The sequence below is a fragment of the Oncorhynchus gorbuscha genome, linkage group LG09, assembly GCF_021184085.1.
Source record: "Oncorhynchus gorbuscha isolate QuinsamMale2020 ecotype Even-year linkage group LG09, OgorEven_v1.0, whole genome shotgun sequence".
In the NCBI taxonomy this organism is placed as follows: Eukaryota; Metazoa; Chordata; class Actinopteri; order Salmoniformes; family Salmonidae; genus Oncorhynchus; species Oncorhynchus gorbuscha.
In genome coordinates, this window is record NC_060181.1 from 19,797,646 (window position 1) to 19,813,890 (window position 16,245).

Consider the following 16,245-nt stretch of genomic DNA (forward strand, 5'->3'; position numbering starts at 1 on the left):
CTGCTCATCTGTGTGAACGTACCTTAGGCATGCAGCAAGGAGGCATGAGGACTGCAGATGTGGCCAGGGCAATACAGTGGGGCAAAAAAGTATTTAGTCAGCCACCAATTGTGCAAGTTCTCCTACTTAAAAAGATGAGAGAGGCCTGTAATTGTCATCATAGGTACACTTCAACTATGACAGACAAAATGAGAATTTAAAAAAAAAGAGAAAATCACATTGTAGGATTTTTAATGAATTTATTTGCAAATTATGGTGGAAAATAATCAGACTGAGCTTGTTGACATTGAAGGCAATTTTAACGCTGTGTGTTACAGGGAAGACATCCTCCTCCCTCATGTGGTACCCTTCCTGCAGGCTCATCCTGACATGACCCTCTAGCATGACAATGCCACCAGCAATACTGCTCGTTCTGTGTGTGATTTCCTGAAAGACAGGAATGTCCGAGTTCTGCCATGGACAGCGAAGAGTCCAGATCTCAATGAGTACGTCTGGGATCTGTTGGATCAGAGGGTGAGGGCTAGGGCCTTTCGCCCCCAGAAATGTCCGGGAACTTGCATGTGCCTTGGTAGAAGAGTGGGGTAACATCTCACAGCAAGAACTGGCAAATCTGGTGCAGTCCATGAGGAGGAGATGCACTACAGTACTTAACCTCTTGGTCCTACCTGGCACGCATGCGTCCCATCTAGACATCTGGAAATGCAAATGCGCTACGCTAAATGCTAATAGTACTAGTTAAAACTCAAACGTTCATTAAAATACACATGCAGGGTATTGAATTAAAGCTACACTCGCTGTGAATCCAGGCAACAAGTCAGATTTTTAAAATGCTTTTCGGCGAAAGCATGAGGAGCTATTATCTGATAGCATGTAACACCCCAAAAGACCCGCAGGGGACGTAAACAAAATAATTAGCATAGTCGTCGCTACACAAACCGCACAAATAAAATATAAAACATTCATTACCTTTGACCATCTTCTTTGTTGGCACTCCTAGATGTCCCATAATCACTATTGGGTCTTTTTTTCGATTAAATCGGTCCATATATAGCCTAGATATTGATCTATGAAGACTGTGTGATAAACGGGGAAAAAAAAGCATCTTATAACGTAACGTCATTTTTTTAAATTAAAAAAGTCGACGATAAACTTTCACAAAACACTTCGAAATACTTTTGTAATGCAACTTTAGGTATTATTAAACGTTAATAAGCGATCAAATTGATCACGAGGCGAAGTATATTCTTTAGCTGTCAGTCTGGAAAAAATGTCCGGGTATTACTCAACCAAAATATCCGGTCGGAGACCGGAGGAAATGCGTTGCCTTGCGTCTGTTTGACCAAGAAACAAAGCCTAGGCAAATGACAAGACTCTAGACAACGTGTGGAAGCTGTAGGTATTGCAACCTCAGCCCCATTAAATGTGGTTCACCTTTATCAATGGGTTCAAGTCACGCATGGATATATATTTCCATTTTCAGTGATCAGATTTTCCTGCGCTTTTCGATGAAACGCATGTTCTGTTATAGTCACAGCCGTGATTTAACCAGTTTTATAAACGTCTGAGTGTTTTCTATCCACACATACTAATCATATGCATATACTATATTCCTGGCATGAGTAGCAGGGTGCTGAAATGTTGTGCGATTTTTAACAGAATGTTCGAAAAAGTAGGGGGTAGGATTAACAGGTTAATGCAGCTGGTGGCCACACCAGATACTGGCTGTTACTTTTGATTATGACCCCCCCCCCCTTTGTTCAGGGACATATTATTTAATGTCCGTTAGTCACATGTCTGTGGAACTTGTTCGGTTTGGCTCTCAGTTGTTTAATCTTATGTTCAAACAAATATTTACACATGTTAAGTTTGCTGAAAATAAACGCAGTTGACAGTGAGAGACGTTTCTTTTTTTGCTAGGTTGAGATGTACAATACATGACCAAAAGTATGTGGACACGTGCTCACCGAACATCTCATTCCAAAATCATTGGCATTAATATGGAGTTGGTCCCCACTTTGCTGCTATAACATCCTCCACTCTTCTGGCAAGGCTTTCCACTAGATGTTGGAACATTGCTGCGAGGACTCCATTCAGAGAAAAGAGCATTCGTGAGGTCGGGCACTGCTGTTTGGCGATTAGTCCTGGCTCGCAGTCCGTGTTCCAATTCATCCCAAAAGTGTTTGATGGTGTTGATGACTGGGCTGCACAGAGCCCTGACAAGTTCTTCCACACCAATCCTGACAAAACATTTCTGTATGTTCCTCGCATTGTGCACAGGGGCATTGTCATGCTGAAACAGGAAAGGGCCTTCCCCAAACTGTTGCCACAAAGTTGGAAGCACAGAATTGTCTAGAATGTAATTTAATACTGTAGCATTTGCTGTAGGTATTTTATGCTGTAGCACTAGCCCAAACCATTATTCCCCTCCACTAAACTTTACAGTTGGCACTATCCATTGGGGCAGGTCGCGTTCTCCTGGCATCCGCCAAACCCAGATTTGTCCGTCGGACTGCCAGATGGTGAAGCGTAATTCATCACTCTAGAGAATGCGTTTCCACAGCTCCAGAGTCCAATGGGAGTGAGTATTACACCACTCCAGCCGACGCTTGGCATTGCATATGGTGACCTTCAGCTTGTGTGCGGCTGCTCGGCCACAGAAACCAATTTCATGAATCTCCCGAAGAACAGTTCTTGTGCTGACGTTGCTTCCAGAGGCAGTTTTTGAACTGTGTAGGGAGTGTTGCAACCTAGGACAGATGGCTTCAGTACGCGGCGTTCCCGTTTTGTGAGCTTGTGTGGCCTACCACTTTGCAGCTGAGCCAATGTTGCTCCTAGACGTTTCCACTTCACAATAAGAGCAATTACAGCTGACAGGGGCAGCTCTAGCAGTGTGGAAATTTCACAAACTGACTTGTTGGAAAGGTGGCAACCTATGGCGGTGCCACGTTGAAAATCACTGAGCTCTCACGAAGAGTGGCAGTGGTGTGGAGAAGGAGGGAGGCAATGCAAATAGTCTTGGTAGCCATTTTGTGAGCCTTTCAGGAGTCTTATGGCTTGGGGGTAGAAGCTGTTTAGAAGACTCTTGAACCTAGACTTGGCGCTCCGGTATCGCTTGCCGTATGGTAGGAGAGATAAGTCTATGACTAGGGTGGCTGGAGTGCTTAACAAGACAAAGGAGATGATTGTGGACTACAGGAAAAAGAGGAATGAACACGCCCCCATTCTCATCGACGAGGCTGCAGTGGAGCAGGTTGAGCGCTTCAAGTTCCTTGGTGTCCACATCACCAACAAGCTAACATGGTCCAAGCACACCATGACCGCCATGAAGCGGGCACAACAAACCTATTCCCCCTCAGGAGACAGAAACGATTTGGCATTGGTCCTCAGATCCTCAAAAGGTTATACAGCTGCACCATCAAGATCATCCTGACTGGTTGCATCACTGCCTGGTATGGTAACTGCTCGGCCTCCGACCACAAGGCACTACAGAGGGTAGTGCGAACGGCCCAGTACGTCACTTCCTGCCATTCAGGACTTCTGTACCAGGCGGTGTCAGAGGAAGGTCCTAAAATTTGATCACGTTGAGGGAGAGGTCTCTGACCTCCTCCCTATAGGCTGTCTCATTGTTTTCGGCGATCAGGCCTACCACGTTTGTGTCATCGGCAAATTTAATGATGGTGTTGGAGTAGTGCCTGGCTGTGCAGTCATGAGTGAACAGGGAGTACAGGAGGGGGCTGATCACGCACCCCTGAGGGGCACCTGTGTTGAGGATCAGAGAAGAGGATGTGCTGTTACCTACCCTTACCAACTGGGTGGTGGCCCATCAGGAAGTCCAGGATCCAGTTGCAGAGGGAGGTGTTTAGTCCCTCGGTCCTAAGCATATTGTTGAGCTTTGAGGGCACTATGGTGTTGAACTCTGAGCTGAAGTCAATGAATAGCATTCTCACATAAGTGTTCCTTTTGTCCAGGTGGGAAAGGGCAGTGTGGAGTGCATTAGACTGCATCATCTGTGGATCTGTTGGGGCGGTATGCAAATTGGAGTGGGTCTAGGGTTTCTGGGATGATGCTGTTGATGTGAGCCATGACCCGCCTTTCAAAGCACTTCATGGCTACAGACGTGAGTGCTACAGGTCGGTAGTCATTTAGGCAGGTTACCTTCGTGTTCTTGGGCACTATGGTGGTCTGCTTAAACATGTTGGTATTACAGACTCAGTCGGGAGAGGTTGAAAATGTAAGTGAAGACACTTACTAGTTGGTAAGCGCATGTTCGGAGTACACGTCCTTGTAATCCGTCTGGCCTGCGGCCTTGACCTGTCTTGAGGTCTTAAGTCACATCGGCAGCGGAGAGCGATCACACATTTCAGTGTTATTTGCCTCGAAGTGAGCATAGAAATTATTTAGCTCGTCTGGTAGGCTTTTGTCACTGGGCAGCTCTCGGCTGTGCTTCCCTTTGTAGTATAATGGTTTGCAGGCACTGCCACATACGACGAGTGTCAGAGCCGGAGTAGAACGACTCTTAGTCCTGTATTGACACTTTGCCTGTTTGATGGTTCGTCGGAGGGCATAGCCAAATGTCTTATAAGCTTCAGGGTTAGAGTCCTGCTCCTTGAAAGCAGCAGCTCTAGCCTTCAGCTCAGTGCGGATGCTGCCTGTAATCCATGGCTTCTGGTTGGGGTATGCTCATACTGTCACTGTGATTATGACATCATCGATGCACTTATTGTGCAAGCAAATGTGTCCTGTAGTTTAGCATCTACTTCATCTGACCACTTTTTTATTGATCTAGTCACTGGTGCTTCCTGCTTGAATTTTTTCTTGCAAGCAGGAATCAGGAGGATGGAATTATGGTCAGATTTGCCAAATGGAAGGCGAGGGAGAGCTTTGTATGCATCTCTGTGTGAGTTATAGGTGGTCCAGAGTTCTTTTCCCTCTGGTTGCACATTTAACATATTGATAGAAATTTGGTAAAACTGTTTTAAGTTTCCCTGCATTAAAGTCCCTGGCTACTAGGAGCACCGCCTCTGTGTGAGCATTTTCTTGTTAGCTTATGGCGGAATACTGCTCATTCAATGCTATCTTAGTGCCAGCCTCTGACTGTGGTGGTATGTAAACAGCATCAAGGAATATAGATGAAAACTCTCTTGGTAGGTAGTGTGGTCTGCAGCTTATCATGAGAAACTCTACCTCAGGCGAGCAATAGCTCAAGACTTCCTTAGGTATCATGCACCAGCTGTTGTTTACAAAAATACATAGACCACCGCCACTTGTCTTACCAGACACTGCTGTTATATCCTTCCGGTACAATGTATAACCAAGCCAGTTGTATGTTGATATTGTCCTCATTCAGCCATGACTCTGTGAAGCATAAGATGTTACCATTTTTAATGTCCTGTTGGTAGTTTAATCTTCCCATTAACTTGTCCATTTTATTGTCCAAAGATTGCATGTTTGCTAGCAGAATTGAGGGGAGTGGGGGTTTATTTGATTGCCTCCGACTCCTCAGAAGGCAGCCCGCTCTCCGCCCTCTCTTTCTCCGCCTCCTCTTCACGCAGATCACTGGAGTCGGTGTCTGTTCCCAAGGGAGCCGTATATCCTCCGCCTCGGGCTCGTCAGAGTCGTGAAAGAAGAAAAAGGATTCTGCCAGTCCGTGGTGAGTAATCACAGTCCCGATGTCTAGAAGTTATTTTTTGTCATAAGAGACGGTAGCGGCAACATTATGTGCAAAAAGAGTTTTAAAAAAGTTAAACGCAGGTAAAGGAACAAAAAAAAACAATTGGTTGGGGGCACGTAAAACGTCTGCCTTCTGCTCCGGTGTTTGATTTTATACACCTGTCAGTAACGGGTTTGTCTGAAATAGACAAATTTACTAATTTGAAGGGGTGGTCACATACCTTTCTACACAGTGTATATCTGACAAATGCATATCATATACACTGAATGTACAAAACATTATGATAGACTGACCAGGTGAATCCCGGTGAAAGCTTTTATCCCTTATTGATGTCACCTGTGAAATCCACTTCAATCAGTGTAGATGAAGGGGAAGAGACGGGTTAAAGAAGGAGTTTTAAGCCTTAAGACCTAAATTGGGTATGTGTGCCACTCACAGGGTGAATGGGAAAGGAACATTCTTTAAGTGCCTTTGAACGGGGTGTGGTAGTAAGTGCCAGGTGGACCTGTTTGTGCCAAGAAATACATCGCTGCTGGGTTTCTCAGGCTCAACAGTTTCCTGTGTGTATCAAGAATGGTCCACCACCCAATGGACATCCAGCCAACTTAGAGTCAACATGGGCCAGGATTCCTGTGGAACACTTGACACCTTGTTAGAGTCCATGCCCCCATGAATTGAGGCCAATATTACGAAGGTGTTCCTAATGTTTTGTACACGCAGTGTCTAGTCCGGCGGTTGCGGGTGGGTATTAGAAATTGTGGGCTGTTGCGTGTGAACAAACAGCTGACCCACGCACCACTAGAGGGTACATGCTAATTATCTCTCCTTACTCCTAAAGTGTGCAATTGTTCACTTCCCTTCATAAATTTGAAAGGAAATTAATGGTGTATGGTAATATGCCATCACCAATTTGATGCATTTACACTGAGTAGTGAACGAGTGTACACTTAAGAGAGATTATTAGGACACACAGTGGGCTTGAAAGAAGTGAATTGTAATGATTGCAACAGCTGTCGCTTCAAGGGACTGTGGAGACTTGATTAAATGTCTGAATTATTAAGTGCCCACAAAAGCCTCTTAAAATGTACTAGGGAAGAAAAGATTGTGTAAAAAAAAAATATCAAAGGAATTCTACCATATGTGATCTGCTGTTTAGTCAGAGAAGTAAATGAAATGTGGTTTGTACAAATAAAGGGCCCAAAAAGAGGAAAGAGTGAAAAGTATCTCAGGGCTACAAAGAGAGGGACCTACAACAACACTTATCTGTCAGGGAGAAAGAGCTGGCCTCCTTTTAAGGAATGAGTATACGTCTGCATTCCAAATGAGTTGTCAAAAGAGCAGGAACAGCCTTGTACAGCCTTGCAAGGTTACATGAATCCTATGACGGCCGTCTTCTGGATAAATTAATTTAGACCCGCCCATCGACCATTCTCGGACTTATCTGCGTGTACATCGGATGGCAGCATGCGTCAATCAAACACAGCAGAACTAGAAAATATATCTGGAGGATGAATGGTTTGAACCACAGCCAAACAACTTTGAGCTACAGTACCAGCCAAAAGTTTAGACACACCTAGTCATTCAAGGGTTTTTCTTAAAATTTCACTATTTTCTACATTGTTAAAAAATAGTGAAGACAAAACTATGAAATAACCCAAATGGAATTATATAGTAACCAAATACATTTTCATTTTTTATTTAAACATTCAAATTATATATATTTTAAAAAATGGAATCATATTTTATATTTGAAATTCTTCAAAGTAGCCACCCTTTGCCTTGACAGCTTTGCACACTCTTGGCATTCTCTCAACCAGCTTCATGAGCAAGTCACCTGGAATGCCTTTCAATGAACAGTTGTGCATTGTTAAAAGTTAATGCGTTTGATCCAATCAGTTGTGTTGTGACAAGGTAAGGGAGGTATACAGAGGATGGTCTTTTACCAAATAGGGCTATGCCCATATTCTGGCAAGAACAGCTCAAATAAGCAAAGAGAAACAACAGTCCATCATTAGTTTAAGACATGAAGGTCAATCAATGTGGAAAACGTGAAGAACTTTGAAAGCTTCTTAAAGTGCAGTCGCAAAAACCACTATGATGAAACTGGCTCTCAATGAGGACCGAGACAGGAAAGGAAGACCCAGAGTTACCTCTGCTGCAGAGGATAAGTTCATTAGAGTTACCAGCACACAACCACATCATTCTGCGGCGATATGCCATCCCATCTGGTTTGCGCTTAGCGGGACTATCATTTGTTTTTCAACAGTAATTCCAGGCTGTGTAAGGGCTATTTGACCAAGGAGAGTGATGGAGTGCTGTATCAGATGACCTGGCCTCCACAATCACCCAACCTCAACCCAATTGAGATGGTTTGGGATGAGTCGGACCGCAGAGTGAAGGAAAAGCAGCCAACAAGTACACAGTATATGTGGGAAATCCTTCAAGACTGTCAGAAAAGCATTCCAGGTGAAGCTGGTTGAGCAAATGCCAAGAGTGTGCAAAGCTGTCATCAAGGCAAAGGGTGGCTACTTTGAAGAAACGAAAATATTTTTTGATTTGTTTAAAACTTTTTGGGTTACTACATGATTCCATGTGTTATTGCATAGTAATATAATAATAATATATGCCATTTAGCAGACGCTTTTATCCAAAGCGACTTACAGTCATGTGTGCATACATTCTACGTATGGGTGGTCCCGGGAATCGAACCCACTACCCTGGCGTTACAAGCGCCATGCTCTACCAACTGAGCTACAATAGTGAAGGCATAGTGTTGATGCCTTCACTATTATTCTACAATGAAGAAAATAGTACAAATAAAGAAAAACCCTTGAATTTAGTAGGTGTCCAAACTTTTGACAGGTACCGTATATGAATAGTATGGTTTGAACCACACCCAAACCAGTTTGCGCTATGTGAATAGTATGGTTTGAACCACACCCAAACCAGTTTGCGCTATGTGAATAGTATGGTTTGAACCACACCCAAACCAGTTTGCGCTATGTGAATAGTATGGTTTGAACCACACCCAAACCAGTTTGCGCTATGTGAATAGTATGGTTTGAACCACACCCAAACCAGTTTGCGCTATGTGAATAGTATGGTTTGAACCACACCCAAACCAGTTTGCGCTATGTGAATAGTATGGTTTGAACCACACCCAAACCAGTTTGCGCTATGTGAATAGTATGGTTTGAACCACAGCCTTATGTAGGCCTGAATGGCTGTAGTTTGACCCCCCCCACCCCACTTGGTTTGATGGTGTGTGGATAAGAGGTAGAAAGTAAAAATATGAACCCCTTTTCCCTCTCTGCTCCTTGTATCACATCTGTCCAAACTTATTAAAGGTCAAGCTAGATAGAATGAGAACCATAGAAAATAAAAAGTACTCAGGCATAAGTCTAGCTGCACAACCCATTGGAGAACGTATTGAGAAATCATGTGACTACACTGAAAAAAAAAAGAAGAAACTACACTATGAAACAACGATAAATGACAAAGGAGGACAGTAAAAACTTTGGAGCACCTAAAAATTACATTTTAGGGGGAAAAGGCAAACTCATCTCAATCCTTAAAAGAATCAGATGGCTCATTCATCACAAAACCAACTGAAACTACTTAAAAAATAAATTTTAAAAAATGGCAAGATTAGCAAACTTAGGCATGACAGCAACAAAACGCTGACACTACACATCCAAGTTTATCTGACCAAATTATGAAAGACAAGCATTGTAATTTTGAATTGCATAAAGTGAGTGTGGAAGAGGTGAAAATTGATTGTTGTCTATCAACAATGACAAGCCACCGGGGTCTGACAACTTGGATGGAAAATTACTGAGGATAATAGCGTACAATATTGCCACTCCTTTTGCCATATTTTCAATTTAAGCCTACTAGAAAGTGTGGCCCCAGGCTTGGAGGGTCATTAAAGGGAATAGGGTGCCATTTTGGACACAGCCTGTCATTGCCTTTGTTCAGTGTGACATCTTCCACGTCAGTGTGACATCGTCCACGTCGGCTCGGCCTAAACCTTGACAGCCAAAATGGGAGAGGTCAGCAGTCAACTTACAGACTTTGAGCCTGCTGCCCACACAGGTAGGAGAAAAAAAAGCTGCGGCCTTCAATAACAGGCTTGGAACAGAGGAAATGAAACGTCTTCTTGAATCACCCTGCATGGTGGATAATGGGGTTGGTCCCATTCCAAGTTCTATTCATCTGGAGCTCATAGAAGGTCAAAAATACACAGACGTCAAGGAGAGTGGCTTGTAGGTCTCCCAAGGAGTGACTAACATTATAAACAGGGCATTTTCTTCATCGCTGAGAAACACTCTTTACAAATTGAATTCGCACTCAGAACTAGTGGCTAATGACAAATGTAGCCCCTCATGGCTAACTGTGACTGGTTGCTTTTTCTAAGCAATGGCTCACTCTCCCATCCAAACTGCTGCAATAGTGTCTCGGCAGTACAGCGAGGCATTATCCGGATTGTTATCCTTGACGTGAGGAGTGTTGTTTAGTGAATGACCAACTTCGATCTTTCCAACAATTGGCTTCTTTGTAGTGTAATGATTCAACAGCCCCTGAAGGACTAGAGAGACTAGATAAGGCAATGTGAATGTAACGTCAGACTGAAATACAGTGATTACATAAAGAATGTGACTCCTAAAGTGTTTCTTACCAAATTGCCTCCAGGAGACCCTGGCTAAATCGAAGACCGAAATGTAATAGCCTACCTCTTTTCAGTGGTCTCAAAACCTAAGCTGTTCACTCAAAGGATGTGCTATGACACAGGGCAACACTCCTACTGCATGTTATTCAGTCCTGGGCGATCAACAAGATACAGGGCTATAGGCTACACAAACTAATTAAAATGAGAATAATTACAGTTGGGGGAACTAATTATATGATTTCATGTAGAAATGTACAGGCAATTAAACAGTCTATTGGAAATAGGCCTCGTTAACACACAGGGGGGAGCTTGTTGGTTTAGGCAGTATCTGAATCTGAAACTGTTTCACTTGTGGGTAACCGGAAGGAACGCTGTATATTTTACACAATTGTACTAACTAACAACTAACAACTAAACTGATTCAGCTCATCAACCAACTATTTATTAGGAATCAGGCGTGCTAGATTCGGGTTGGAGTGAAAACCTACATGATGGTAGCGCTCCAAGAACAGGGTGGGAGAACTCTGGTTTAGTGCTCATTGGTTAACAATAATGCGAACAACTGTCTGAATGCAGTTAAATTAAATAGCATCAGAGACAACCACTAAATTAAACTTCATAGAAATTGTATTATACTACATCTCTGAAGAGAGCTTACCTTGCTTGGGATCCTGAAGTCCTCCACTGGGCTGAGGTCTGCAATGCTCTCCTGTGGGCTTTTCAGGCCCTGTCATCAACAATAAGGATGAAGTTGGTATTTTACAACAGGCAGGTTTAGCTAACTGTATACTACGTGCAGTAATCAATGGACAAAATGACCCTTGGCTGAAGTCAGTGGTGAGCTGCTACAGACAGTCTCTGTGTGGTGTAGGTGTGTATGCCAGACTGACACATTGCTACAGCATATGACTCTGCACATACAGTGCATTCGGAAAGAATTCAGACCCCTTGACTTTCTCCACATTTTGTTACGTTAGAATCTTATCCTAAAATTGATTAAATTGTTTTTTCCTCATCAACCTACACACAATACCCCATAATGACAAAGCAAAAACAGTTTATATTTTTAATATATTTGCAAAACAACTTACTGAAATATCACATTTACAGAAGTATCAGACCCTTTACTCAGTATTTTGTTGAAGCACCTTTGCCAGCGATTACAGCATTGAGTCTAGGCATGAAGCTACAAGCTTGGCACACTTGTATTTGGGAGGTTTCTCCCATTCTTCTCGGCAGAGCCTCTCAAGTTCTGTCAGGTTGGATGGGGAGCATCGCTGCACAGCTATTTTCAGGTTTCTCCAGAGATGTTTGATCGGGTTCAAGTCCGGGCCACTCAAGGACATTCAGATACATGTCCAGAAGCCACTCCTGTGCTGTCTTGTCTGTGTTCTTAGGGTCATTGTCCTGTTGGAAGGTGAACCTTCGCCCGAGTCTGAGGTCCTGAGCAGGTTTGCATCAAGGAGCTCTCTGTACTTTTCCCTGTTCATCTTTCCCAAGATCCTGACTAGTCTCCCAGTCCCTGCTGCTGAAAAACATCCCCACAGCATGATGCCGCCACCATGCTTCACCGTAGGGATGGTGCCAGGTTTCCTCCAGACATGACACTTGGCATTCAGTCCAAAGAGTTCAATCTTGGTTTCATCAGACCAGAGAATCTTGTTTTTCATGGTCTGAGAGTCCTTTATTTGTAGAAACATTTCAAGGTTGATCAATGGAAACAGGATGTATCTGCACTCAATTTGAGTCTCATAGCAAAGGGTCTCAATAAATTTCTAAAAACCTGTTTTCGTTTTGTTATTGTGGGTTATTGCGTGTACATTGTGGGTTATTGCGTGTACATTGTGGGTTATTGCGTGTACATTGTGGGTTATTGCGTGTACATTGTGGGTTATTGCGTGTACATTGCATTTTAGAATAAGGCTGTAACGTAACAACATGTGGAAAAAGTCAAGGTGTCTGAATAAATTGTAGCTAGCTATTGAGTAACAAGATACAGATCTCAAGAATGTCTGTAACCGATAGGCCTTGTAACGTTATGCTGGGTACTAGCACGCTAACATTACAAGGTGAGAACTTCCATATCTGCCCACTTCCCTATCCGTTGTTTTGCCCTCTCATTGCTGCTGGCTAATGAAACGTCTGAGCACGAATGCAGATTGGTAGCGAGCCAACTATCGCGTTTCCTCTTTCGATGAGAAAGCAATATCCATCTAAACTGAGATCTTGTTCTGTTATTTAAATTGACCAAGATCATCGTTATAATGCACATTGTTATCGGATCAGATGTCAACTGTCAGCTACTAGCTAACTGACGTTACCTGGCTAGCATGCTGCCTACAGCTAGTGCGATGCGATCGACAGGTGAAACTTCGGGGACTTACCTGCCGGGCCATAAGTGACTTTATCTTTTGCATCGTGAAATAATTGTTTTGTCCAAAAGATAATTGGTTAATTTTAGAAAGTTACTGTCAACGATTCAGCTCCGGCTCTCTGAGAGAGAGGCCATGTTATTTATCTATCATGTGATTATTTGTTATATTTGGGAAGTGTAGTTCAATGGGTACTGCAAAGCTCTCGTCACTAGTTACCACAGCCACAAAGTCATACATCCCCCCTATTTCTAACATGTATCTTCTTAAAATGGGATTTAAAACCTAACCTCAACCCTAACATTAACCACACCGCTAACCTTATGCCTAACCCTAACATTAAATTAAGACCAAAAAGCACATTTTTGTTTTAATACATTTTTATAATATACCCCATTTTTAACTTTGTTGCTGTGGTAACTAGTGAAAACTACAAGCGTGACGTGTGACAATTTACAACTGCATGTTCCTTTTTTTCCCTCATGTTGTCAAAAACAGTCAAATATGTAGTTTTGTCCATTTTTGAAAAATGTTCCACTTGTCCGTTACAAATTAAATGTTTGTCCCCAAAACATTTCTATTGCGTTGTTTATTGAATGTAGTCCCAGCAGAGTTAAACGTTAATGCTACCCACAGATTCGTAAAAAATATACATGTAATAAACCCTTTTTGGAATCAGGTCATTTAAATTTATGAAAGCCACTTGCACTATCATGTCTCCATTTCTGTTCCCCGGGCATCGAAGATGTGGATGTCGATTATGGCAGCCCCCCCCCCCCAGAAAGAAACATTTCAGTTGAATACATTCAGTTGGACAACTGACTAGGTATACCCCTTCCCTTTTCCTGTGGTTTTATTTTTCAAAATTGTAAAGCAGGTATATAGGTATTAGTTCAAGGTGTCTCCTGCAACTTCATCTTAGAACAATAGATGGCAGTAGTGGGATACTCTACTACTGTAAGTGATATTGTCCCTTCCTATGGAAAGAGGCACTTGTCAAAAGACAAAAAATAGGTGTGTGTGTGTGTGTGTGTGTGTGTGTGTGTGTGTGTGTGTGTGTGTGTGTGTGTGTGTGTGTGTGTGTGTGTGTGTGTGTGTGTGTGTGTGTGTGTGTGTGTGTGTGTGTGTGTGTGTGTGTGGCCTATCCCATAATGCAGAAAATTGTTGATCATGTAGCCCATCTTCCTACAATGAATTAAATAGAATAGTAATTTAATTGCTATGTGCATAGCGAGGAACCCTAATGTTTAAAAAATCATGGGGTTACTTGAGGGGGGGTATTATAACACATCTTACATTGCTATTTAATTAACTTCATCCCAAATGGTTTTGTTTCATAAACTAAGGATGGTGTCATCTCAAGCACCAAACACTGGGCCTACTACCTGGTGGAGTACAGCCTGGTTTAAAACAACACAGGGAGTAACCTAGTCTAGTTCCTGCTCCTGCTTAATGACACCACTGGCTATTTCCCTGTTAAATGAAGGCGCAGAGAGGTGCTGCCTCCAGGCACCAGTGTTGTTTGTCATGCAACTGAATAGAGTGGATCCTCCCGTAAAACATAGAGAGAGACAGATGGTCTCCCTACCAGGAGCCGACATCATAAAATACACTCTAAATGCTGAATGCATTTGGTCAATATTTTGCCCACGGTCAGGCTCAAAATGTAAATCCTCCCAGTGTTTCCACAATAAGGAAAGTAGTATCAGTTTTATCTAGGACCAACTCTCCAGCATATTTTGGGGATAAACTAACACATTTGACACAGCTAATGGTATTCTTGCAGTTGGTCTGTTTTTGCTCGAGTCATGCATCTAAATTAAGATTCACTCACTCACTCTCCACTCAACCTCCCTCCCACACACACATACACAGACTATTCGTGACTAGGAGACAGCAGGAGCAGGTGGAAGACACAGTACCACACGCTGAACTCTCCTTCTGTCGTTCCCTCTTTCTCACCAAACCAGAACAGACCAGAACAAACTAGAACAGACGAGACCTGATCAGACCAGTGACACAACTAAATAGCGCTGCATTCACCACCAGAATAACGGACAAGCGTTTCGCAACACATCTCACATCACTAAAGTTATTCATTTAAGACGTTATGGGAGGCAGAAAACATGTATCATATAGTTAATTATTGAATCAAGCTAGTCAAATTGTTATAAATCTTTATTCAAATACAAAAAGTGCATATCTGTAAGTGGAAACTGTACAATACTCTGCAGACAGGCACCAACACTCCGGTGGAGTGGACATGGCAATGTCACGATCAACAAAATAGCTACGTTTAGAAAAAGACAGGAGGATAGGACTCATAAGATATTCACTCAAATAAAATGTCATTTCTTTCCAAACAAAAACAATAAAGTAAGTACAGTGTAGAGCAGATGTTGTATTTACATGCTGAAAAATAATGTTATACAACACCTCCATCAGACGGTATCTCACATGCAATGTGATAATTCCTTCATCCAAATATTCTTGCCCACTTCCAGAGGCAGCTTGAAAGAGCACATTGAATAAATATACAATTTGAAGAGAGAACAAAAATATTGTTGAGCTCTTGTTCTTTAAATTTAAATAATTATTAGGACATTTTAAGTAGGATGTTGAAACTGTGCCAGAGGCTTACAGCTTAGATTATTTAGCTTGGAGATTCAACCCAGCAACCTTTCAGTTATTGGCCCAATGCTCTTAACAGGCGTCACTATATAGTGTACTACTTGCCGCCCCTAGTAGTGCATACATTTTGTATTTTTATTTCATCTTTATTTAACTAGGCAAGTAGGATAAGAACAAATCTTATTTTACAATGACGGTCTACCCCGGCCAAACCCTCCCCTACGGGACTCCCGATCACAGCCGGTTGTGATACAGCCCGGGATCGAACCAGGGTCTGTAGTGTCGCCTCTAGCACTGAGATGCAGTGCCTTAGACCGCTGCGAAACTCTGAATATATATATATATATTCTTATATAGGTAAATAGAGTTAAATTTGGGATGCAATTTGGGATACTCTGGTTAACCTTCACACTGCTTTCCCAGCAGACTCTGGGTAGCCAGCGTGGGAGTTTCAGGGATGTGCCTGATGACATCATAGATGGTGGTATGCAAATCCTGGACAGACTCTAGGTGTGCCAGGGATCTGCTGGATGCCTGGGAAAGGAAAACAAACAACACATTCAGGGACACTATATGTTATAGCAAATGGAGGGAGTAGGAGTAGAACCCGGGTCACATGTGTGAAAGGGAAACACGTTAAGCATTCCTCCAATACAGTTAACCTTATGAGGAGGTTGCACATTCACATTTTAGTCATTTAGCAGACACTCTTATCCATAGAGATTTACAGGAGTAGTTAGGGTTAAGTGCCTTGCCTAGTCAGCTCGTGGTTTCGAACCAGCAAATTTTTGGTTACTAGCCCAACGCTCTTAATCGCTAGGCTCCCTGTCACACGCTAGGTAGCCTAGTGTGGGCTCATTAATTAATGAGGTTCACTACAATATCAAAGAGATGTTCCTACA

The 16,245-nt window shown here is 42.7% G+C and overlaps 2 protein-coding genes across 3 annotated transcripts in view; both read right to left on the bottom strand.

Annotated features, from left to right (window-relative positions):
- Nucleotides 1-12,858, bottom strand: part of LOC124043095 (syndetin-like) — a 145,471-nt gene extending 132,613 nt beyond the window's left edge. Inside the window, exons 1-2 of the mRNA XM_046361263.1 lie at nt 12,725-12,858; nt 10,999-11,067 (exon numbers count right to left, since the gene is read on the bottom strand). Coding sequence (XP_046217219.1) covers nt 10,999-11,067; nt 12,725-12,757 — 102 coding nt within the window. The 5' untranslated portion in view covers nt 12,758-12,858. The remainder of the gene's footprint in view (nt 1-10,998; nt 11,068-12,724) is intronic.
- Nucleotides 12,859-14,878: 2,020 nt separating this feature from the next.
- The window catches only part of LOC124042724 (HEPACAM family member 2-like), a 31,296-nt gene continuing 29,929 nt past the window's right edge, over nt 14,879-16,245 (bottom strand). For both annotated transcript variants that reach the window (XM_046360825.1, XM_046360824.1), the window contains exon 9: nt 14,879-15,877. In XM_046360825.1, the coding sequence (XP_046216781.1) occupies nt 15,743-15,877 (135 nt within the window). In that variant the 3' untranslated portion in view covers nt 14,879-15,742. The remainder of the gene's footprint in view (nt 15,878-16,245) is intronic.